We start from the raw sequence: 26,249 nt of genomic DNA, 5'->3' as shown, positions 1-26,249 counted from the left end.
GTTTTTGGAGAAAATAAGGACCGGAAAAATTGTTACATTAGCAAATGTCATGTCACCACAGTAGCCACATTTGAGGGGCTACTGTGGCAGAGTGGATAATACCACAGGCTATCAATCACAAAAACAATATTGTTTTTAAAACTAAATGTTTGAACATCATCCAGATTAAAAGAGCAGCCCATTCAATCCATAGCAAATGTCAGAGAATGGAAAACTATGCAAAATATGTGGAGTGTTGTTTAGTATCTATGAGTATTTGTCTTTAGTGTGGGTGTACAGTGTACACTTGTAGGTAAAGTTTGTGTTTGTGTTATACAATAAAGGGCAGTATTGAATTACACCAGACAACAACAAAAAAAGGGAAAAAAAGATTAATCAGCACAGAGATACAATGAACTTCCTCGAAAGTCACCACTGTATTCAAGTTGAACAGTCTTGAATCTGATTACCTACAGTGTAGTATCACAGTCTGAGAAGGAGAATCTCACCAAACGGGTCATCACCCAACCAAATGTCAGCATACATGCTTTATGTTTACAGGATGTTTGAGGATATGCTTTGATGGTTTTGACAGAAGCACTGAGCTGGCACATCACGCACACTTAAATGTATACCTGCTTTTGTTTCAAGTCATCTTGTCAATATTTTCCTTTTTAATGTAGTATCACCAACACTAGTGCTCTCCCCCCCCCCTTGACCCCCCCCCCCCCCCCCAAAGTTTCTTCTGAATGTACAAGGTATTTCACTCTGACTCACAGTTTCCATATTTCCTTATGTGATCTTTATTTGAAATACATACTATGTACACAAGTATGTCTTGCACACTAATCTTGGTTGTGCTTTATACATGTGCATTCTCCTGAATACAAAAAGTTAGGTTTAAAGTCAAAGAGTTAAACTGTACAAATGAATGAAATGACTATATCACATATATCTTATGACTTGATGTGTTCATTCCCCAAATTAAAATATAGAATTACTATTCAAACGTAGCGCTCACAGGGTGGTCCACAACTTGAAATTTGAGCATGTTGCAAGCTCAGAATATGAGAATATTGCAGAAATTGAATATGCGCGGATCGCACACAATGAGTGCATAGTACACGACACTACGCAATATTTTGCTGCTTATCTCTCTTTGTGCTGCTTACATTCAATGTTCTCTCTCATGTTTTGCACATAAATATCTAAGTACCAGGTAGTTTGATGTTTCTTATGTTATGCACATGTTTTCCACATTTTTGAATACTTTTACTTTGAGTTTGAGCTTGTTGCAAATTCTTGAGGATGTTGCATAGCATGTTGCTGGCTTTTTAGGATGTTGCACAAGAATTTTAGCATGTTGCAGCGACATGCTAAAACCCCTCGTGGACCACCCTGGCTCATCAAGCAGGGCCAAATATACAAAATGTACAAGAACGTATACCAATTGCCCATATGAATATATACAGACATTTGGGCAGACTACTGTGCCCTATAATCAAGCGTTCATTCATTTTGCTTGCCCAACCGGTTTTCAGTTGCCCTGCAAAAGTGGACAAGTCCCATAAATGAGGATTTGCAGCACCTGGCTGGAGCATGTGTTTGTTTTAGACAAATGTGAGGACAATACGACCATGATTCCAATTAAGCTGCTGTATTTATAAGCTTTTTCACGAACATAGTAAAAATTTGTGAATTGGAAATTCGAAGACAATTTTGCAGATGGTTGAATTCGTGATCGAGAACTATATTGATGGAATGAGAAAGAAGTATCACACTTCAAAAAAAAAAAAAAGAAAGAGCTGTAATTACCTGTTGCCGTAATAAGCATCGATCTGACAGTCATCGTAGTTGGTCACGCTGCTGCAATAAGTGTTAACAAGGCTCGTCATCTCTGTAACAAATGCACTTGTAGAGTTCCACTGTCGACAAAAACACACAAAAAACTGACCATTATCTCAAAAGACAAGGGCATTTGCAAAGTTTACGAAAGAAAACAGGTATCATTCATCATTCATTCATTGACTGATGAGTGTGGTATTAAACAAGAAGGAACAGCTAATGGGGACAGAAAAAGTGTATCACATTGATTCATCTGTATGTCCATTACTATTACAGTAAAAGGAGGGAAAGTAGTTGAATATTTCTTTAATATACATGTTTTATAGAGTATACATTCCTAAATATTTTCAATGTTTTTGTTTTTGTTTTTATTTTTGTTCATGTGCAAAAATTATAACTGTACCAACACTTAAATCAACACATACACTGAACATATATTCTATAATATTGTATCCATTATCCAATATAAGGATACTGTACTTGTTCATCTTGTAAACTGATGATGGACTTACTGTATGACTAGCATAAACTGCGGACAAAAAAGCATCATTACGGATGAATTCCATATTATCAAATTAAATCTAATTTGATTCTTGGTACAACTACTTCAGAAGATTCAATTCCATGCCACACAGCACTACATGTTCAAGCACCCAGGAGAGGCGGACACAACAGCGTCTCACTAGTACATACCTAGGTACTTATTCATAAAAATATGATGTCATATCATACTTACATCATCAAGTGAGTAGATTTTATCAAATCTGACCACTTCCTGGTTTTCCATGATTTCACCTGCAGATCAATAATTTTGTTTTTCAAATATTTGAGTCAATCCAGAGGAAAGGGCGGATGTTTCAATCTTTGGGCATATTTACAGAAAGGCAGTGTATACAACCACACGTGTGTGTCTTTACCATCCAGCCACACGAGTGTGGCTGTAGCGATGGCTAGAGTCACTGGATACAGGGCTCCACACTCGTGGACGCGTGTGTACATACCACACACACGGAGAAGCTCCATTGCGTAGCAGGGAACACGCTGTGTGTGGCCACTTCAACACGCGATGAGCCTACCTTCGTGTTCCCCGCTACGCAATAAAGCCCCCCCGTGTGTGCAACATGTACACGTGTACATGTCCACACGTGTGTGGTTGCATACACTTCCTTACAGAAAACGTAATGCAAGACAGTTCATGACTTATAAAATGTACAATGGGCTCCCTGCACTGTTTCAATGTAAACAGCATAGCTCTACAAAACTTAAAGGACAAGTCCATCTTCATGAACATGTGGATCGAGAGAATGCAGTGCCATAAGGACTTAGAACACAATTGTGAAAGTTTGAGGAAAATTGGACAATCGATGCAAAAGTCATGAATTTTTAAAGTTTTGATTGGAACCGCAGGATGAGGAGACTACTAGAGTTTATGACGTATGTGTGGACAACAATAGAAAGAAAATATACAGAAAATTTCACAAAAATTCACTTTTCTAACATATTGAAAGGGCATCTTGACTAACCGCTTTCAGAAAGCAGGGGGAATAATTGCTACCCTTCGCTTAGGTAGCATATAAATTATAATGTCAGTATCAAGATGATGGAATGTGTAATTTTCATGAAAAAATTAATTTTTGTGGAATTCCCTGCATATTTTCTTTACATTGTTGTCCACACAGGACCAAGAAATACATGTATACAAGAATATATCATACATGAAATAGTGTGTGACAAACATGTTTTATGGCATGCTCCCTATTGTGCATCAAGTACATTTGACACTGTTCAGGTGTATATACATACATGTGGGTGTTTGATGGTTCATCTTTCCTTTCTTGATTATGACAGTCTTTAACTTGTAACTTGTAGGCAAACTTTTCCATCCAATTAAAAGCTTAAATTCATGTATGGGCATGCCTAGATATAAACACACACTTGCATTAACTTAAATTTACACATTAAAAAAAAAATCAAAATTGTGCTTTGTTGATGTTGATTACAATGCACTGTGAAGAGAAATTTATGCATACCTGCTACACTGTTCCTTCAAAACTGTACATCATCAGACCGCATTAGGCACAATTATATTATTATTATAGACATCTATTATCTCTTTTTTTTCTTCTTCTTCTTCCTGTTTTAGCTCAGTACAGACAGTCCACCTCAGGTGTATCATCATACTCTTGACAGGTATTAATTGGTATTGTATTGGACGTGAATGTGTGCTGGCGATAGGCTGATATTTGTGTATACATTCGCTGTTGCTGAAGCCAGGACATGATCACTGATGCCCCAAGCCCCGGAGACCCGCCGCTCTGCGGCGGGGTCCTGGCGGCTACCTCGCAGTTTCGTTCAAGTGAGAATCACGAACAACTCCCTATTGCCACATATACGGCAACTTCACAAATAAACCATGGCTAAATTTCTATCATAAACACAGTGACAATAAAAAATGAAATATACACTACCCCATTGCCTTGTTTCTTCTCACCAATTTATCTGGAAACTGCAAAATTTTCCACATTTTTTAGGAGTAAGCGGCCTGCCCTAGTGGAGAGCTTTGCTGCTATTTTGAACGTGTATATCCATTTGTACGCATCATTACGCATGCGTGATAAGTGACGTCACCGTTACGGATGCTCAAGGATATGAATAATGCATCATCGCACTGTGCATATAAGGTGAAATGAATATGCATCATGTAGCGAGCGATACCGCTGTCAATGGACTGACTGAATGCATGCTGTGCGCATGTGCAAGTGATTGTGAGTTTTAGTGAGCATCGGTGAGCTGAAGATATTTGCCTTATAAGACAGCATTTTCTGCATCATAAGCAATGAAATGCATCAAACAGTCGCCGATGTGAATCATTTAGGTTTAATCGACCCATGTAAGTATTCCTAGTAGTTTTTGTTGAAAAATTAAGGAAATACAGCGCCGGAACGGCACCCGTTTGGTACAACATTAAAATCTCAATGCCAAAACGGCGCAGCCCCAACACTGTACGTTGTACGTTGGGGCTGCTGGTCGCAGTTATGATGCCCCTGTCGCTGACCTTCACTTTGGCTTGATGACTGTGGTGTTAGTGAGTACTACTGTAATGTCGTACGTGAAAATTAATGTGCTTTGTATGTAGAATAATAAGCCTAGCTAAAAATGTCATTCTTGACATTTCAGCTCTAGAATCTAGATCTAGTCTTTAGTGAATGAATATAAGCTTTTTCTGAGCTGGTGATGTGAGTGGTGCCTGGTTGTGGTGGTACATATTAAAATGACAATACTTTTGTTTACACGACACAATCTAGCATTTAGCCTCAGTGTAATATCTTGAATAATAGATGCAGAAATTTTCCACCACCACCCAACTCATATCAGCCATTCATGACTGGTCCAGTACTCTTCAGTCAAGGGGCCAAACAGATATCATCTTCCTGGATTTTCGTAAAGCATTCGACCGAGTTCCTCACCAACGGCTAAGCTTTAAACTCCAATACTACGGCATAACCGGTAATACTCTACACTGGATCAACTCGCTCCTTTCTGGTAGACAACAAGCAGTCACAGTAAGAGGATCTCAATCAACCTGGAGACCCGTGTCGTCAGGAGTGCCCCAGGGCTCGGTGATCGGACCAGTTCTCTTCCTGCTCTATGTAAATGATATCAATGTATATGTCCAGTCCAAGATGCGGTTGTTTGCAGATGATAGTGCTATCTACCGCGAAATTCACCATTTGGAAGATCACGAAATCCTGCAGCAAGACCTCCATGCCCTCGCCGAGTGGTCCAAAAAGTGGCTAATGGATTTCAACATTCCCAAATGTGCTACTCTTACTATTACCAGAAAACGGAAACCTTCGCTCCGTGAATACAAGCTCCTTCAGGAGACCATACCCAGAGTCCAACAATACAAGTACCTGGGGGTCACGGTCTCAAAAGATCTTCGCTGGGCTACTCACTGCCAGGCCATTCGTCAAAAAGCAAACAAAACTCTCGGTCTCCTACGTCGTACATTATCCCCATGCTCCAAAGCTGTCAAAAACAGGGCATATCAAATGCTTGTTCGTCCGCAGCTAGAGTATGGATCAGAGGCATGGAATCCATACCACACCAACACTGTACAAGGCCTTGAAGGAGTCCAAAAAGCAGCTGCTCGCTTCGTCCACCAGGATTACAGATGGGGTACTTCCTCTACATCCCTTGTATCCAAACTGGGATGGGACACACTGCACACACGACGCCTCACAGCACAATGCACCATGTTCTACAAAGTCCACTACAACCTTGTCAATATATCACTTCCGCCCTCCATCTTTCCAGCCCCTTACATTGGCAGACATGACCACCAGCTCAAATACATGATACCAGATGCCTCAATTGACCCATACAAATATTCCTTCTATCCACGTACTGTATGGATCTGGAACCACCTACCAAGCAACGCTGTCACTGCACCTACTGTTGACACCTTCCAGAAGGCTGCCCTACCAATTATCAGAAGGTTGCAGCCTCCCGTAGGGTCCAAAATGCTGTAAGCCTGGCAGCCTGATTTTTATTTGCACGCACATGACATTTTATTGTAAATAGTTACATCTGCATAATAGCACTTCAAGCACCGTCGGCCAACGTCGTCATCGCACAGCCCATCCCAGTTTAGCTTCGACGAGCTGCTACAGGGATTATCATTTCAAGATTCAAGATTCAAGTTGCATTTATAAATCCTTTCTACTTACTTGACAACGAGCAATGTACCAAACCACAGAGAGCTACAACCAGTGCCAGCTGTAACAACACTCGCCCAACGCTCCCGCTACACCAACGCCCTTCCATAGTCGGATAATGTGTACGCTATGCAGTTCCTACGTTTGATCGGGGAATAGCTGCAACTAGGTTCAGTGGCGATGCGGCGACTCTGCAAATGAAGTACAAAATACCAACATTTTATGAATTTTTTGCAATCTAAAAGACAATGCAGGTATGAATACAAAGAAAGGTAGTCGGAACCATGCTCGAAATGGTTCAAGGGATAATATGAACACGAAATAAATGGCATTTACTCACAGGTGTATGGTTGCGAAGAGTGGTGTGTACTAATTGTTGGTCTCGTTTGTTGTCAAGACAAGTGGCTGTATCATTTCCCGTAGGAACACCACCAACATACGTACGCCACCACCACACACAGCAAGTGCATGGCCCTGGATTCGAATGTCTGTGCGCGCTGTTTTAATGCAGATCTCGCATAGGAGCCCAGGCACCGCCCGGAGCGATGGCGTCAGGCAGGGGTAATTGTGGACGGGTGGGGACGGTGTAAATACCAGTAGGGAGGGGTGTCTCGCGAGGATGCCGCGCATCTTGCATTATTGATAAGACCGGTTGGGCGGAATTAATGAACGCTTTGGTCATTTAATACGAATTGGGCATAATCATGGACGTTTACGAAACAATGAATTCCCTCCTTTTTCATCACTTATCAAAGACACTTAATAAAGAATCATGATGATACAACATTTTAGGACTTCTCAAAAAATGAAATGAGTTAAAACTGAAGTATGTAATACCCTTCTTCAACCTCTACCTCCGCCATTTCATCATCATCATCATCATCATCATCATCTTCCTCCTCTTCTTCTTCTTCTTCTGTTCTACTGTTGTTATTACTACAATGTATATACTAAATATACTAGCACTGACTAGAGTACTAGTGATTTAATTTTACCAGGGAGAACAGGTGGAAGAGAGTTCCCTGTTACTGCTATATACTGCTATACTTCAACTACTATTACAAGTAGTTAATAGTAGAGGTCTCCTAGCTACAGCATCTTTCATCATCTCATCTTTTCTTTTTCTTTTTTTGGTAATTATCCTTAAAGAACTAAATCAAAACCCCAAGAGAAATGCGGATTGAGTGAAATCAGCTTCAATAGTAGAGCACATTGGTGAAAGTTTGAGGAAAATCGGACAATCGATGTAAAAGTTATGAATTGTTAAAGGTTTGGATGTTGGAACAACTTGATAGGGAGACTAGAGTTTATGTGTGAGACAACGATATAAAGAAAAGAAAATTCAACATGATTTCACTTTTCTGGCGTAATGTAAAAAGCACTTCACTTACAGTTTTCAGAAAGCAGGGGGAACTTATTACCCTTAACAGAATACTATGTCAGAATCAAGTTGATGGAATGTGTGATTTTCATGAAAATGATCTTTTTTTGTGGAATTCTCTTTATATCATTTATTTCTTGGATACCTGGATTATGAAACTTAACACTTCATGGTGTCATATCTTTCTTGGACAACATTATAAAGGAAATATAAGGAGAATCGCACGAAATTTATTTTTCTTTTAATTAAGAGAAACCTTCCATGGGCTTTTTTTTTCTTAACTGACATGTTAAGAGTTGTGCCCCTTTTTCTTCAAAGAGTGAGTTAAGTGCTCTTTCATAATTCTAGAGTATGGAATATGATGTTAATTTTCTTTTTAATATTTTCTTTTGTATTATTGTGAAGGTAATTTGGATCCCTATCCAGCGATCGCGCGATGACGGCACTGAAACTTCAAAAGAAAAAAAAAATAATTCATAACCTTTGAATCAATCGTCCAAATTTTCTCAAACTTTAACTGATGTGATTTATATTCTGGCTGTGGCTTTAATGGTGTATCAATTTGGACAAATAACGTTTGTCGCTTTAGATTTGAAATTATTTCGGGTATAGGAGAAAGAGAAATCAAGTAGACAGGGAGTGTATCCTAGATAGGTTTTAACAGTCACTTGTTGACGATGCAACTGAGTATTACTTCGTAAGAGCGCTAAATCTAATGGAAAGGTCTCACCCAAGGTGGCAGGAAAAGATACTGGAGTAATATCTTAACAGGGCCTACTGCCTCAAAACAATTTCTCAAAAATCCTGGAAATGCATTGTTTTCGTATAGATGAAAAAAAAAAAACATGTTTGGTAAAGTTACATTTAAGTTCATCAATCTAAAAAACAACAACAACAACAACAAAAACTTCGAGGATGAGTTGCGATATTCATTGCATCGCTTATCTGGATTCGAGAAAGCTGGGAAGGGGTGACACCACTTTTTTTCCCTGGCGGTCACTGTATCACATTTTCTGGCCCGAGTCACCCAGGCCCCGCCCTAGCCCCCTCCCCTCCAGTGATCCCATCCCGTGATCCCCTCCCCCACCCCCTCCCCCCCCCCCCCCCCATGCACCCACCCCACCCCTCGGCCCCAAGTATCGATATCGTCAACAGCTGTAAAGGTATTTGTAGGTCGAAGCTGCCTGAACAATCACCAACGTACCACCGCACCATCATGTCGTCGCTCCATAGAATTACCCATGCATTGATCAGAAACGTTAGAGTAAGTATAAAAGTGTTTGACCTCTATTTTCGTCTTCATTCATTAAAATCTCGGCAAAATCATACATTTCTTCATCAGTCTGTTCTTCTTCGGAGTGCTGGTAACGGTCCCATCCATTAAATTGTGTGTTAGTTGCGTTTTTGCAGCTCAGTCAGTGAAGCCAGCTGGGATCCCACACGGCCACGGCTCCGATCATGGCATGGCTTGGGATGGATGATGCATGCAGCACGAACCCTTAGACCTCAATTTGCATGTTTATCATATGATTACTTACATTTGGTATTCTTGCTCACCCTTTGGGGGTTTGGGGAGGATCATTGATAAAATTAAAACTTGGAAACTTGGGAATAAAATGCTAAATGGCAGAATCCCAGAATGAATGATGATCGATATTTGATGTTTTGAATTTTCTCGATCACAGAAAAAATAAAATAAAATTGGAATATAGTAGAGTCTAAGTCATGATTTATCAAACAGGCTGATGTTTTAAGAAAAAGAACATTTAGGTGTGCATTTCTACTCCACATCTAACCAGAGTTTTTGAATTTATAAATGATATAGGCCCTACATTATTCATCACATCTCCTTCTAACCGCAGCAGCGACCCCATACGGACAAATACGTACCGTGTTACAGCGCCCCGCGACGACGGGGTTAATCTCCTTCAAGCTTGTCGGTAATCATGTAGAAATGCACACCATGCACACCTACCATTTCCTTCCTTAATTTGTCAATGAAAACTTCTTGTGGCTATCAGAAATGTCAAGATGGACCATATCTGACGGTTTCATGAAATTTATAGTCAATTACAGAAGAAAAGTAGCTAATTTTGACTCGACAGTACGCCGATCGACGGCTGTGTCAGCGTAGCATTATGGGATGATCGATTATGTGGAAGAGCGATATAACGATGATGATCGATCGTAGTAGTCTGTAATACAGCCGCTTGTTTGGTGTTTAACCACAATAATTACGTCGGCTCGACAGTAAAATGTGGAAAAAAGAAAGTGATCTTGATGCGTCTGTTTTTTTATCGTTTTAGTTAATTTTCTCCTGCGTGTGACTGTATATCTGTGAACATTTTTTGCTGACTAAATGATGGACGGATAATATGTGTACAAAACAGTAAGAGATATATGAAAAAATGGGAATTATCCATCATGAATATTGCACAATAAAATGGATTTTTACTACAAAACAAAAGCAAATACTGGGGTTGCAGTTTTTGTATACATAATTAAAGAAATGTAATGGAAAAATAAATACTATCATAAAAACAATTTCTTTCTACTATAAGTGAACTTATCAATCAAAAACATATTACCATTTCAATCTCAAAATTCTGTTTCTTTTTAGGTAAAATGAGCACTTTATGAGAAGTCCACAATAACTAATACATGATTGTATAACATACACTTTTTGTAATACTATTCTCATTAATTTATTAAATTAGGCCTATAAATTATGAAGATTACTAGAAACAAATCCCCTTTGAATTCCTTCTCATCTTCTTTTCTCTCTTTCTCTCTCCCTTCTAATAGCCCAACCTTTTTCTTCCACTTTTCCTTCAACCTAATTCTATTCCCTTCAACACTATTCAAATTAGATAATTTAATTTAAATTATTATCAACTTTTGTCATGATAAAATCAATACTTGCCACAATTTTTAAAGAAAGGATCGATGTCTTAATCCTGGTATGAATAAATCGTATCAATAATTTGAAAAGTGGTAATCATGATTGTGGCAAGGAAAACAAAAAACTATCACAATAGCTCACTTGAGCCTTCGACTCACCTCCCTGCTTCGACTCAGGTGTGAGCTAACAATAAGAAGAAAAAAAAATATACAAAAAAGAAAGTAGGGGCTACACGTATTGCACGAGTCAAGTTCGATATTGTTAGAAAGCGGCTAATTAGAGACTACCAGAATCGATTATAATCATTGACATCGTTCTCTGCGAAATCGGTGCAATAGTTACGTCGGAGACTATGTTCGCGACCGATGTACATTTCAACTCCGATTTCTCATTTTTCTTACCTTTTGGGCTTTCTAATTCCATGAAAACTCTCTGATATGGTTCAATTTAGCGTCTCCAGTAGCTGCACAAAATTTGATTGACAAACGGCGAAGCGAACGATAGGTGTGCATTTCTACATGATTACCAGTTTGTCTTGTTTGAATGAATCTATAATGAAAAGGTAGGCCTAGTCTTTGATGTCACCATTAAACTTCAATGTAAAACACAAAAGCTGGCTATCAGAAAAGGTGATGCAATTCCTTTACAGGAAGTCTGCTTTAAAGGACAATTTTGTCAATAAAACTGAATACTTGCTTATGTGATAACTACCGGTACTCACTGCAATACAAAATATTTTTGTGGATGCCCACCCCCCCCCCCCCATACAGCTGTATTTCTCTTTAGACATGACATATTAAATTCTTGCCACTTTAATATGGTAGTTTTGAGCTTTTTGCTGAGATAATGAGAAACCTCTTTGGTATGAAATGTGAAAGAGCATGTAATTCTGAGAGAAATTCAACATAATTTATTAAATGAAAATTGGTTTCTAAATTATCGAGGTATCAGAAACAAAGCGTTCTTAGGAAAAGGTGAACCCACCTTATATTTGGATTACATTGTTTTACTTTGTTTTTCCAATATCTCAGCCACTTTTAAAAGCAATTTTCATCATATGGGAAATGCATGCTGTACATAGCAAAATAGCCCATCCTCAATGGGCTAAATAAGGGTATTAAATATCTCACATATGTGCAAACTGTAGTACATTGGCAAGTTGTGATATGATAAAAATAAATACTATTTATGTAATTCTGATATGACACCAAATATCCAAACCAGAAGACAATTAGAGATCACTGTAGTCTATGACATTTATCATTTGCATTGCCAAGACAAAAAAAAAAAAAAAAATGAATTTAAGGATCCCCCACCCATCCAAAAAGAAGGTGAAAAAAAAAGAAATTGATTTTACATTTGAGCCCTTGAGTGTGCACAATTTGAGAAGAAAAAAAGTAAGATGTTGAAAAATGAGCCCTTTATTTATATATTCTTTTTTTATAAGAACTGCAAAATTTCAGTTCACAATTTGCCCTTTTCTGTCGAGCTTTCTGTGACTTTCACATATAAATGTCGACATATTTCATAATGATAACAGGGATGATGATGATGATGATAATGATAATAATAATAACTTGAAAATATAATGATGATCATAATAATGATAATAATAATACAAACATACATACATAAATACATACATGTATTTATATATGATATAATATACATATGTACAAAAAATATGCATATACATAAAATTTATATTGCACCGTTTTCCATTCTGATTAAAATGCTCAAGACATAACAGATGTGGACATCTGATTTTTGAGAAGGACACTAGTTAACTATCCTATCCCTACATTGTGTAGGCCTTGCAGTCACATGTTATTACACCCAGTGCTGACACCACATGCTTATCAAAGCCTTATATATGCTGTACTGCCACATGTGGTTTATGATACATGGATGCCAGGGATGGTGATATAAAATTGGTTTCAGCATGAGAGAAAAGGAATATTATGATCAGTGTAATGCCTGTAGGGTCAGAAATCAGTGCAAAGTCTACATTATAGTGTCTCTGTACATTAAAAAATGTATTGTTGACTTCAAGCAAATTAATACTCCATCCTGGGTTTTTGTGTGATGAGGAGGCTATGGTTTTATACAAGCAAGAGAGAGCAAGAAATAGAAAGAGCCATGCTAGGAATATTGTGACCCTTAAGTGATTAAAAAAAAAAAAGAGAGAGAAAAAGAAGGAAACTGTGTAACCTTCACGGTTCTCGTTCATTTTACTGTTGTTCTTGTTGTTCTTGTTCTTGTTAAATTCTTTTTCTTCCTTCTTTTTATTTTGTAGGCTCCAATCTTCAGCAGAGGGGTCCAGTGCCTTCAGAATAGAAGCCTGGCTACTGACAGTGAACCTCTCACCAAAACAACTCAAGAAAATGGTATCAGGACCATCATGCTCAACAATCCAAAGAAAAGGTAATTTCTGAAACATTTGTTACAACTATGATAACATAAAAATGACACTTGACTGAGTACACTTGGGACTAGTTGTCAAGGGGTTTTATACAACCGCATTCATAAAGCAGCTTACCATGCCGCAAAAACTTATTAGAAAGAAAAATTCAATAAGAATTCAAAAGTAATCATTTGTTTGTAAACTCCCATGGTGTAAGAGATTATTTAATTGGATTGTGTTGTTTCCTGTGATGCAGTCAGGATAAATACCTGGGCTATAATAGACAGGCATGTACATAAGATTAAGAATGTGTTTGTGCAGATGGCAATGTGTCATTGTATGTTTTCTTTCTCTGGTATGCCAGGAATGCTCTATCACTTGCCATGCTGAATGCTGTCACCGATGACCTGACACGTGACCTCGACGACCTTGACCTCCGTGTCATCATTCTGGCCTCCCAGGGTCCTGTTTACTCGGCAGGTCACGACCTTGGGGAGCTGGTAAGATACTATACTGACCTTTGACCTGGATCATAAGAGATTATCTGTGATAATGGCTTGCCATGACTGTAATAACCAAAGCAACAGTCATAAAAGCTCACATCCATGTAGCTTTATGTATAGTTATTTTTAGCTATCATTGTTAATGTACTATGATAGTGATTAAATTCAGCAAGACCTTGTGTCACAAGTGACAAGGTAGCCTAAGGTTGGGACATTCGCTGAAAGACATTAATCTGACATTTTCCAATATTGAGTGATCTAGTGTTTTTAGACTTTAAAGTTCACATGATCACTAATCTGGTATTGAGGCTATTGTGATAAGATGCAAATCAATAGAATTGACAGGTAAGTTCTGGATAGCAGCGCATATTGTGGAAAACAAACAAACAAACAGACAAATCAACCTAAAACACCATTCTTAGGTGTGCCAATCAACGACCAAAGTGTAGTACGGGTCATCTGTAACATATGGTACACTTTTGATATTTTCTCGGACCTGACTATATCATACATATCAAAGCATATCACACAACCCCCACAAGCATCTACTTTCATGCCGGTTCCCCTACACGTTTAATCTTAATTATCCAAGAATGTAATGTACTTTAGACTGATTTAAATTCATTTTGTGTCATGTAAGGTTATTAAAGTCTTTATATACTGAATTTAAGAAATATGTGTTACTTTTCAGTGATCTGTATCAATATATATTAGGAATATAACACTGTACAATGTGAAATTAAAGGATAAGTCCACCTTCCATTTGGATTGAGTGAATGCAGCAATATTAGTAGAACACATCAGTGAAAGTTTGGAGAAAATTGGACAATCCGTTCAAAATTGATGAATTTTTAAAAGTATCAGCATAGTAACTGCTGGATGAGAAGACTACTACAGTGTATGATGTCATATGCGTACAACCATATAAAGAAAATAAAAAGAGAATTTCACAAAACTTTACTTTTTGATAAATTGCACATTTCTTCGACTTGTTACTGACATATGTTAAGGGTAATATTATTCCCCCTGCCTTCTGAAAGAGAAAAGTCAAGTGGTCTTTTGTTATGTGAGAAAAGTGAAAATATGTTGAAGGGTAATTCCATGGGGTTGGGACTGAAATTGTGACATACAAGTTGAAAATTCAAGTTGGGTAAATTGAAATTTCCTTTTCCCCCCTGATTTGTTACTCCCATTCTTCAACTTATTCCACTAGAAATCTGTTTATTACTTCGCACACTTTCAGTCAGCATGGGTAAACAGGTATGGCAAAATACCTATGTTACACGGACTTCATTTGTTGACATCCTTCATAATTTTGTGTTCTGAAATGATAACAATGAACACATCCACGTTTTTTTCGTCCATAGCACATCAACATGTTATTTAACAGGTGCATGAGATCATTATTAGTAAGATTGTATGTTCTGATGTCGACTGCAAGCCACTTTTATTAACATGCTTTTTTTCTACAAACCATTAACAATTTCAATCAAAGTTTAACTTTTTCATCAAGAGTGACACAATGACAACATTCTTAAAAGCACCACAATTGAAGCAAGTGATTTGTATGGGTATTCAAGTGAAAACATGATTTTATTGTTATAATCAGGGGTTTTCAGTCAACAACCTTGCCCACAGTGTACTACCTATGTTACACGGACAGTATGTCTTTGTAACATAGGTACACTACGACATATCAACTGATTTCCTTTATTGTGGTGTGAGATGTTAAAACCTACACATATAGACTTTATGTATGTTCCTACAAATAACACTATTGTAATAGTTCGTTGGAATTATATCTACTGCACACCTGTGGAATAATACCTATATTACACAGACTTCAATTCTTTGTAACTCTGGTATGAAAGAAGGCAGACTTAATCAGAAGAAGAAGAAGAAAGTGAAGCTTTACACAATTTGACCTTATATACACTAACAACATCATCAACTAGTTGTCAACTAACTAAGAAAACTAATAAAGAGAAATCAGACAAGTCTTCTTGTCTTCTCCATGTTCTTTGTTTGAAATTAATTTCTGCTCTTTTGTCCAATGTCCATTTAGCCCTCGATTTTTGTTTTTCTTCTGTCCATTTTCCCTCTGTGCAGTTTTCTTCTTGTCTAGTTTGTTACATTCGCTCTTCTTGGGTGTTGCTTTGTCGGCTTCCTCTCTGTTTGTGGAGTGCTGTGGATGTGTCCTTTTCACTCTTTCATGTAGTTTAACCCGTAGTGGTGGCAGAGGAGGAGCCATGGCAGATTCACCGACAAACTGAACAAAAGGTGTAAAGAGAAAAAGAATAAAGAAATTAAAAGAAAGTTTTTGTCGGGGTTGACTATATATTCCTGTTGATGTATCTGTGTGTTTACGAATGGAATTAAATAATTTTAACAATTTTGCTTACATTTCTACCTCTTGGCATACCCATTAGCTAGAGTTCCTTGTGTACCTCCCACCAAAATTGAAAAAAAAAAAGGGTTATGCTTAAAATGATGTAAATATTAATAATAATATAGCATGTAAAACATAGGAAAATATCATTTTCATACTCTGAGATGCTAAAAACTTGTTTTCAGATGTAAGCTAGGAAGGGCAGGTCGCTGCCCCCAGTGTCCTAGCTAGGGTTAGGGCTAGGGTCAGGGTTACGGTTACGGTTATGGTCCTTATTAATAGACTCCCAAAATAATACTAGGCCCTATTTTATATTCATCCCCCATCGAAATTGTCGCCCTCTTTTTGAATGATAGTGTAGAGCAATAATAGTCCAATTTTGATTGGGGTTCATAATTTTATTGAAGCCTTTCCTACCCACTACCCACCCAAACTGAATAGGACACTGGCATTTTAGCTTTGAGACTTCACAGTGGGTGAACATGGAATGGAAATGGTGAATCCTTGTGAAATGTTAACAACTTCATCAGAGCATCTAACAGGTCAGTGAAATCTTGGAAGGAAAACATTGACATTTTCGAAGTAAATCTGTTAAAGAGAAAGAATTTCACAGCTCCTACAATGTAGTCCCCTCAATATCACCAGCAAAATAAGGCAAGCTCTATTTCTCTAGTTCAGATGCAGTCTGGACATCTACGTTTTCCAACTAGTATATAGTGATTAATACTAACTCTAGCACGTCTACCTTGGTAGATACCTTATGACAAAAGGGTCCAAAAATTCACAATAATCGGGAGGTAAAACAAATTTATATTGCAGTGAAGATACACTGATATACTTTTGTATGGTTTTCGAAGAGAGGAATTATATGCTCCTTTTGCAGAGACCGGCATGGATGGAAAATTTGGCGATCAAAATTATGAACATGAACCTGTAACAAATATTTCAGTATGTGGGACTACAGTATCATTGTCCACAGTATTTTTGGCCAGTTCAGAGGTTTAGATGTCGTTTTTTTTCCTCTAATAGAGTTACAGAATATGACAAATGTTATTTTTTTCGTAAAATAGCGTAAAAGCTTACCAGTTGACATCAGAAACATTAAAACTTCAGTACCTACGTTACATGGACAACGGCAGAAAAACAGATCTTGCGCTGTCCAGGTAGGTGTATATTGGCTGTAAGTAGTTTTTCTGCCATTGGGGGAGGACTGCCAGTGACATATATACGATTGCTGAAGTTAGTAGCTCTTCTTTTTATCGCGAGACGCGTCTTTCCTTACCTACGTTACACGAAGAGGCCGGACATCGCACTGAAGTACAGTGATATGTTCCGTATTTTCTCGTTTATTTGGAGGATTTTGATGCTAATTTTTGGATAAGAATACTTCTGAAATATAAATCTCATCATAGAAATAAAGTTTCTGATCATGTTATGATTGGAAGTGTATGTAAAACCATGCTATACCTATGTTACAACAAAACTTGCCATGGACATCATTTGTAACATAGGTATGAGGTTGCTTGAAGATGCTCTGGTGTTCTTATTTTGTTACAAATGTTTATGTGCCTTATAGTCTTTGTAGAAGTCACCTTGCCTCTCTTAATTATGATAGGCATAATGCTGAAAGGTTGTATATTCCTGTTGTACATTGCCATGAAAATGGCATATATTTATGTCACAACATAAACCACAAAAAACCACGGGACATCATTAGTGAAACAGTCATAGACAAAATACATTTGTACACAGGCTTGTTTTTTTTTCATCAAATAATTCTTCACACATTTCTCTTCAAGAATAACTGCAAACCACAGACAATTATTTGATAAATTTTTCAGAATATGACTTTTATTCCCTACACAACATGAAAATCTAGAGAAGACCCAACCCCATGGAATGACCCTGAATTTTCTTTATTCTTTCTTTGTATCGTTGTACTCATGTGACATCACAAGCTATAGTAGTCTTCTCATCCAGCCTTGAGTGAGCAGAAACTTCAAAAATTCATAACTTTTGAACAGATTGTCCGATTTCCCTCAAACTCTCAATGATGTGCTCTACTAATATTGCTGCATTCACTCAACCCACATGTCTATGAAGGTGAACTTGTCCTTTAAGTATCTTCTCTTACATAATGTTGAGTTATATGACATTATTGCTGCATTCATATGGCCTGGGTCCACAAGGTTACTATGGTACCTGGTTTATGATATATCACTCTCTATCTCCAGACTACAGCAACAGGTCGAGGATACCACGCAGAAGTCTTCGACAAGTGCTCTCAGATGATGATGCTGGTAGAAGACATACCTGTTCCTGTCATCGCCCAAGTTCAAGGTAAAGGGGACTTTCCCCTTCAGTGACCTTTGAACCTAGTAGCCTCCATCTGTGCTGTTGGTATTGAAACCTCGAAGAATGATGGAAATTAATTTGCAGAAGCAGAATGCATTTGATTCTAATCTCCCTTTTGGTTTGTTTGTGTGTGTGTTTTTGTGTTTGGTTTGTGTGTGTGTGTGTGTGTGTGTGTGTGTGTGTGTGTGTGTGTGTTTTGTAATTACCATTCACTGTACATGTAATTGTTGTCAATCTATTTCTTCATCTCAGAATTTGATGTAAGACACAAGAAACAACATCTAACAAAATAACAAAGATTCGCAGAGTATAATTGAGTTATATAACAGATTTATATCAAGTGTCACCCTCTGTAGTTTTGATAAATAAGATCAAAATTGCTGATCTACAATTTTTTAGCAAACATGTCTGAAAAAATTGTAGATCAGCAGTAGCAATTTTATTCACTAAAAATACTTTGGGTGACACTTCTGTTATAGTACATCTTCTCCCCTCTGCAACGATAATTTCTTCACTCATACAATTGAATAGTTATCAAACCAATCTGAAAAGAACACAGAGTTTGACTAGATTGCAGGCACAAACCCTTGTTGGTCAAAAGGAGTCTGCACCAAGACTAGTACATGCACCACCCTGGCACTGTCCCATAGGCCCTGTGATGCAGCTTCTCCCAACTACATGTAGTTGTTGGGAGAGGCTGCAGTGCACGTGCCAAGGTGGTGCGCGTACTTGTAGTAGTCTTGGCGCAGACTCCTTTACGACCTAAAAGGGTTATTTGTTCCTGGAAACTAGAGTTTGACCCTCCTAGTTGACTTCTCTTTTTATGTATGTGTGTGTGTGTTTAAAACCCAGGTCTTGCCACAGCAGCAGGTTGTCAGCTTGTAGCCAGCTGTGACATTGCCGTTGCTGCGGATAACTCCAGATTTGCCACCCCAGGGTAAGGCGCCTTGACAGAATCTCTAGACATCCCCATCTTTGGCTATAATTATTGGACGAGCTCTTCCCCCTTTTTTTAAGGACTCTGGTATCATTTGGGCAAACAACTTCCTATCCTAGTAGGATGTTGTAATACTTCCTTTAAAATCAGACTGATCAGAAAACAGAAGTCATGGAAAAGTTGTGCTTGATAAAACTATAACAAATAGTCATACAGGACTAAACTTTTGAATATGTTTTCCATGTAAAAGTCAGGTTCTGTTTTTGTTTTTGTTTGTGTGTGTTTGTTTAGGGGGTTTATGAAGAAAGTAGCATGCTTGTTTATATATGTAATTCATATGTTTGTTTGTTAATCAGTATAGGTACAATGTATGTGCTAAGTACTTTCAATATTGTTATGATTATCATTTCTATTATTATTAATGCCATTGTTATTATCAGTAGTGGCATTATTTTTCATCATCACCAGTGTTTTTCTCATCATTCAATTTTTATTCTCATGTTATTTTAAGTCATATTGTTATTTCCTTTTTTCGTTGTACACTGTACATGTACATAATTCTGCTATTGATTCCTGTGTGCAGCATATCCGTGGGCCTGTTCTGTTCCACACCAGCCGTAGCCCTGGGGCGGGCCGTCCCAAAGAAGATTGCCATGGAGATGCTATTTACTGCCGAACCAATCACAGCTGAAGGTACTGACATCTTTGTGTCTGACAGCAATTTTCTGACTGAGATTATTTTATAGATATCATGCTCATATTCTTTTACTATATTTCTTTCTCTCTGTGATCTTTTGTATTTCTCTCTCTCTCTCTCTCTCTCTCTCTCTCTCTCTCTATCTATCTATCTCTCTCTCCCTCTCTATCTCCCTCTCTCTCTCTATCTGTCGTCTTTTTATATATCTCCCTCTCTGTCTCCATTTGTCTGTCCATCTCTGTTTGATATCGTGGATAACTTCTCGCAATATACCACAATAATCAACTGCAATAGTCTAAAGAAAATGCTGCCATACCACTCCCAGTCAGCCTGGTTTGATTTTACCTCTCAAAAGAAAATAGTGAATACCTAGATATATGGAAATATAAAAAAAAAGGTACAATTGTATAAGATGATAAATCACTCATTTTTGTAATTCCTTAGAAATTAGATGATTTGGAGATACACTAATTTTTTTCATGCTTCAGGCTTTGTACACGTACATGTATATTTAGAAAACTGCATTAGCAAACTTGCACTGAACTTGTATCAACAACAAAAATGTGCTACTGGAAATAAGGTTTCATTGGAATTGAAAATTGAAATTGAATTCAATTGATATACTTAGTGATATATTTTCTACTCTCTCTTTCTATCTCTCTATTACAGAAGCTCTAAGGCATGGTTTAATCAGTAAGATTGTGCCTGAGGCAGCATTACAGGAAGAGGTGAGAGTCCCCAAGATTTATTTCATGATGAAATCAAAGAAATTGATGAGTTTCGTATGAAGCACTTAAGTATCTCATGTATATAACATGGCTGTTTAGAAAACCAGAAATGTTTCTATGTTAATTGGGTGTCGTGCAGTCTTGGCTACCCTTTCTTCATACAATATGGATATTGTTTGTGAGTGCCTCTGTGTAAGTTATGGATGAAATCATTCTTTGGATTGTGTAAAAGAAATTTTGACGCTTGGATATCATACAAACCAATGCTTTGATGTTCTCCATGTAACATTGATGAATATAAACTCAGCTTTCTTTTTGTACTGTTTTTGTTGGTGAAATAAACTAGATTTTCATGATGCTTCTGCCCCTGGTAAAGTCTTTTCTGAAAGTAAACCAGGTTTATATGTGGTATCATAAAGTTTTCAATATAAAACACTCTCCAATCATCAACCATGCCTTTTCTTAAGGTTGTTTTTCTTATTAGGACTTCACTATTAAAGTCACATCCTTTATCATCAAACATTATTTCAGAGTAAAGTTTTCTGTTGAAATTTTCATGCACCATACCATGCAAGGATCTCCATGTACTCCCTATTGATCTTAAAATGCGATGTATAGAGGGCGATTACCATTCAGTTATTGTTTTTGCCCATGTGATGCATATTCTATTCATTAGATTAGTCCATTCATCTCAGCCTCCATGTCTGATAATGAAACTAGAAAAGCACTCTGAGAGTGCAGACCTCCGCCAAGCATGCAGCTCATTTCCACCACTGATCTTGTTCTGCCGTAGTGATATCAGTGATTTTCACCCATACCACGTACGTACTAATAGCATTGTGTGCTGAAAGTCGCCCGATTTCCCAATATAGAAGCCTTTGTTACATCATAAACCCTCAGATACACGGCACGTCTCGCCCTAGCAGAAACTAGAGCACGCACTTTGGCATGCACTTTAGCCTGCGCATGCAAACCTCAAATACGCGCAGCCTGAACTCCCAAGTTCATTGACCCTTCCTGCCAAAATATCAAAAATCCTTCATAAATTCCCCCAAAATTCTCGGATCACTACCAAAAGTTAATCGTTTGTTACTTGTGTCATTCTCAACCTTTCCTGCAAGTTTCATCCCAATCCGTTAACTACTTTTTGAGTTATTTTGCACAGGGACGAACAAGCAAACAAACGAACTACCAGTAACAAAAACATAACCTCCTCCCTTGGTGGAGGTAATAATTGCATTAGAGTTATTACTGAACACTATCTGTTGTTTTTTCATATCATTTGATAATATATGTACTCATTAGCATGTGGTATCTCAACAAGCAATGCAAACATACTAAGATTAGTCAATCTTGTAAATATAACACATATTGTGGTCACCAATTTTTGTAGGTGCATAGATAGCAGTGATGCCAATAGAACCATGTATCATTTTACTTATTATTGTCTTTCTATAACTCATTACTCTTCTGACCAGACGATGAAGATAGCCACCAAGATCTGCAAGTACAGTCGCTCTGTCATCTCAATGGGGAAGGCTTGCTTTAACACTCAGATGAAGTTAGATCGAGGAGGTGCATACAGGTGAGCAGGAAAAAAAAAAAGAATCCCAAGTTTAACAATTTTAAGCCCAACACATCAAAACATGATTGATTTTCCATGGAAACAGCATAGGGACAGCTAAATGAGAAAGTTAGGGTCAATGTTTTCTGACCTTTAACCTAGGCCAAGTTCAGGGTATGGAATTGACAATAAGATATGGACTGTACGCCATGTGATAGTCCAGTGGAATTCATGATGTTTACACTCACATTATTGGCAACTTTTGAGTTAAAGGGATAGTACAGTATTGGTGGAGATGAGAATTGGGCTTTTAACTTTTTGTGAGATACCAAGAAAACACTTATGAAATAGGACAGAGCATACCATTTTATGAGGAATTCAAAGTTTATTTGATGAAAATCGGGTTTGTCATGACTGGAACATCCAAAAGCAAAGTAAAACAAAGCGATCGTAAAAAAGTGTGGGTCCCACACTTATTAGAATCGCTCTGTTTTGGGTATCTCAGCCATTTTAAAACCAGTTTTCATCTAATAAACGTTGAATTCCTCATAGAATTACTTGCTCTTTCATATTTCGTAAGGGGTTTCTCATTATCTCATCAAAAAATGTTAGAAACCTGAAATTAGGTCTCAACCAAAACTATAAGATCCCTTTAACCTTGTACCTTTGCGACTGGCAACTGACTTAAGAGTGACATGGCTCCATCAGTACCCTCTTGTATTCTAAGAAATATGAGCCATCTTTGGCCGTTGAATCACTCATCAGTCTGTGCAGTCAAAGATTGATTTTCACCTTTATTTTTCTCTCTGTGCAATGCTTTTTAACCAAAATTCAATGTGTCTCAATGTCCCACAATAATGTAGTAGTTATAGTGTGATTGTGATTATCAAATTTTGCTTAGTGCTCTGGAAGATACAACTAAGTTTCTTTGTTTAGATATGGATATTTCTGAGATATATAATTTGGGGAAATGATACGTGATACTTTTACATATGAATATTTTGAATTATAAATCAATGAATGAAGAATTTTATTGCAAAATGAGTGAAGTACCATTTTTAATTTCGAAGTACAAAATGTAACTCCATCATCAGATAGAGCATAATAAAACCTTTCCAGTAATACCTCACTTGTGACATATCAAGGAATATTCTAGAAGCTATGATTAAAAATATCCTGTATTATTACTTTTGTTTTTGTTTTTTAGCAGCTTTAATCACAAATATCTCAACTTAACAAGATTGGATTTAGCTTCACATTGTTTTGTGATAAAACTCTTCAAATGTTTGTATGTTTCTTTGTCTTATATGCACTTGACATCTGTATATCAATTGTGCAGGGAGGCCAGTGATGTGATGGTGAACAATTTATCGCTGAAGGATGGACAAGAAGGCATCGACTCATTCCTGAAGAAGAGGTCACCAGTCTGGCAACATGACTTTGACAAGGCCCACGACTAGATCGGACAAAACCATGCCAAGTCTGTGTATCATGCACATGCTTGTGCTGAGGAAGTGCTTAAAAGGGGGAATTCCCCCAAAATGCATAGGTTGAATCAGTGAATGAAGAAAGATTAGTGGAAAGCATCAAGTAGAGTTCGAGGAAAATCCGACAATCCATTCAGAGGTTGTGAATTTTACAGTTCTGGTTATTCCTTGTAGCCACATGGCTGGATTTAAAAAAAAAAAGAAGCTATAAAAAATTGTGATGTCACAGTAGTGGAACACTCGAGAGAAAATATATCAGTCAATTTATTAAGAGGTAATATGTGACCGTGCACCTCAAAACGAACATAAAGTCGCACACATTGATTTTGCGTGAGGACTGAAAATTAGTGAAATGGGTCAACCTAGCCGAACTTGACTTTTCAATATTTTCTGAAAGAGCGGGTCTTCTTTTACATTATGCTGAAATTTGGTATCATAAAACAGGCAGGAAAGTGTGTTTTTTAGCAGTTTATCTTGACATTTTTGGTAGAATAGTGTGATTAGGTGTGTCTTTAGAATCCCATACTCATTTCTGAAAAAACCTTGTCCACACTCTTCACTTTCAACTCTAATAATTTTTGAAAGGATAGTGCTACTGCTTTGAAAGTTGGTATTAATTATGGACAGAATGTGTTAATGAGGCATGCTTAATTTCAATTTAATCTGATAATCCCTTCATTGTTGTTACTTTGATGGTTTACTTCCTGTTTTTTGTCCCATTCATCGCACAGCCAGCACGGTTTGGTAAAGATTAAGCGCTTGAATAGACACTGTACTTCAGAGCCTCTTTTCTCAGTTCACACATTTCCTGAGTTTGTGCATTCTTTCCAATATTTAAAGTGAAAACTAAGTTTCGGTAAGTGCTTGAGAACCCGTCTAGCACCATTTCATTTTTTATGCCTCCGCAACGAAGTGGCCGGAGGCATTATGTTTTCGGGTCGTCCGTCCGTCCGTCCGTCCGTCCGTCCGTCCGTCCGTCCGTCCGTCCGTCCGTCCGTCCGTCCGTCCGTCCGTCCGTCCGTCCGTCCGTCCGTCCGTCCGTCCGTCCGTCCGTCCGTCCGTCCGTCCGTCCGTCCGTCCGTACGTACGTCCGTCCGTCCCGTTTTGTTTTTGTCGATATCTCAAGAACCGTGAGGTGGTTTTACATCAAACTTGGTATGAGGGTATATCCTTGGGGGATAATACTTTGTGTGGATTTTAGGGTCACAGGGTCAAAGGTCAAAGGTCACAGGTTATTTTGTGAAAAAAATTGAAATTTCATGTTTTTCTCCATATCTCGCAAATGGTTTAAGGTATCTTCATGAAACTTAGTATATATGCTTGTACCGATGGGCAGTGATTATCTAGGGAAGTTGGGGGTCATGGGTCAAAGGTCAGGGGGTCAAAGGTCAAGGTCAACTCCTCAAAATATCACTACTTTCCTTAAAATGCAGTATGCCTGAAGGTTTTTTTTTTTTAACTTGATGTATGGCATGTATTACCCAATATATATATTTGGGGAAGTTTCTTGCCAAAAGGTCAAAGGTTAAAAGGTCAAAGGTCAAGTGAAAGTGCTGAATTGCACTTTTTCCTCCATATCTCGAAAGTAACTCAAGGTATCATCATGAAACTTACATATTTATGCATGTTCAACCTAACAGTGATTCTCTTTGGAACTGTGAGGTCAAAGGTCAAAGGCCAGGTTTAGATAATGTCATTTAATATTTTGCCAATTGTGTGAAACTGTCATCACACATTGTCAAGACATTGTACTATAGACCTATTAGGAGAACCATGCATTATGGCGGAGGCATATCAGTAGCCGAAGCGATATATCTAGTTCTTGCAATATATCGAAAGAGTCCACTAAGAAACTTACCTGGCTGACGCGGTTTGCCGGAATGATGAGTCGGTTTGGAGTATTTTGACAAAATAATAATAGTAGGAAAACCGACTTTTATTCCAGAAGGCTCCAGACTAACTCGGTCTCGGGGAAAAGTTCGACCCTACTTCAGACAATTCACACGCAGTTCGTGATCGCCACATTCTACTGGCCACTGCATAATACCAAATGAGGCCTAACTGAATGGACAGGAAAGTGCGTGCTAACGTAATCCTGTACAAACAAAACAAAAATGACAGCGCGCGGTATTTGCTGAGACGCGCGGTCTTTGGAGTTTTTGTTGTTGTTTATCAAGCGCCTTTGATTGTTTTAGAGGTGCTTTATCGGCGCACACTAATTTTGCATGCGCGCAAAAGAGGTTTTTGATGCGGGCGTTGTAACAACTTGGACCATTACCGCTAGTTTATACAGGCCGCTCCCATAGGACAACACTGTACAATCAGACGGACAACCATTACAACTCATCCCGCCGTCAAAG

General features: G+C 37.9%; 2 protein-coding genes across 2 annotated transcripts in view; one reads left to right on the top strand and one right to left on the bottom strand.

Annotated features, from left to right (window-relative positions):
* Positions 1-6,939, bottom strand: part of LOC139716010 (uncharacterized) — a 45,440-nt gene extending 38,501 nt beyond the window's left edge. The window contains exons 1-4 of the mRNA XM_071627567.1: positions 6,883-6,939; positions 6,555-6,733; positions 2,561-2,619; positions 1,795-1,904 (exon numbers count right to left, since the gene is read on the bottom strand). Of these exons, the coding sequence (XP_071483668.1) occupies positions 1,795-1,904; positions 2,561-2,619; positions 6,555-6,651 (266 nt within the window). The 5' untranslated portion in view covers positions 6,652-6,733; positions 6,883-6,939. The remainder of the gene's footprint in view (positions 1-1,794; positions 1,905-2,560; positions 2,620-6,554; positions 6,734-6,882) is intronic.
* Positions 6,940-9,073: 2,134 nt separating this feature from the next.
* Positions 9,074-24,481, top strand: LOC139716063 (enoyl-CoA hydratase domain-containing protein 3, mitochondrial-like). Its single transcript, XM_071627614.1, has 9 exons — positions 9,074-9,187; positions 13,122-13,249; positions 13,594-13,729; positions 18,356-18,461; positions 19,329-19,413; positions 19,997-20,106; positions 20,780-20,838; positions 22,317-22,423; positions 23,742-24,481. Exons 1-9 carry the CDS (start codon positions 9,140-9,142, stop codon positions 23,860-23,862), a joined length of 900 nt encoding a protein of 299 aa, XP_071483715.1. The 5' UTR covers positions 9,074-9,139; the 3' UTR covers positions 23,863-24,481.
* Positions 24,482-26,249: the final 1,768 nt, after the last annotated feature.

Source organism: Diadema antillarum, unplaced genomic scaffold (assembly GCF_040938485.1).
Source record: "Diadema antillarum isolate AM-2024a unplaced genomic scaffold, OU_Dant_1.0 scf00000060, whole genome shotgun sequence".
Taxonomy (NCBI): Eukaryota; Metazoa; Echinodermata; class Echinoidea; order Diadematoida; family Diadematidae; genus Diadema; species Diadema antillarum.
The sequence above is the reverse complement of the archived record's forward strand: the minus strand, read 5'-3'. Positions and strand labels throughout refer to the sequence as shown.

Excerpts from the sequence above, each read along its gene's own strand:
- LOC139716063 (XM_071627614.1), top strand. The coding sequence starts at position 9,140 with ATGTCGTCGCTCCATAGAATTACCCATGCATTGATCAGAAACGTTAGA. Across the intron at positions 19,414-19,996 it reads TCCAGATTTGCCACCCCAGG|CATATCCGTGGGCCTGTTCT; the intron begins GTAAGGCGCCTT and ends TCCTGTGTGCAG. Across the intron at positions 20,107-20,779 it reads CGAACCAATCACAGCTGAAG|AAGCTCTAAGGCATGGTTTA; the intron begins GTACTGACATCT and ends TCTCTATTACAG.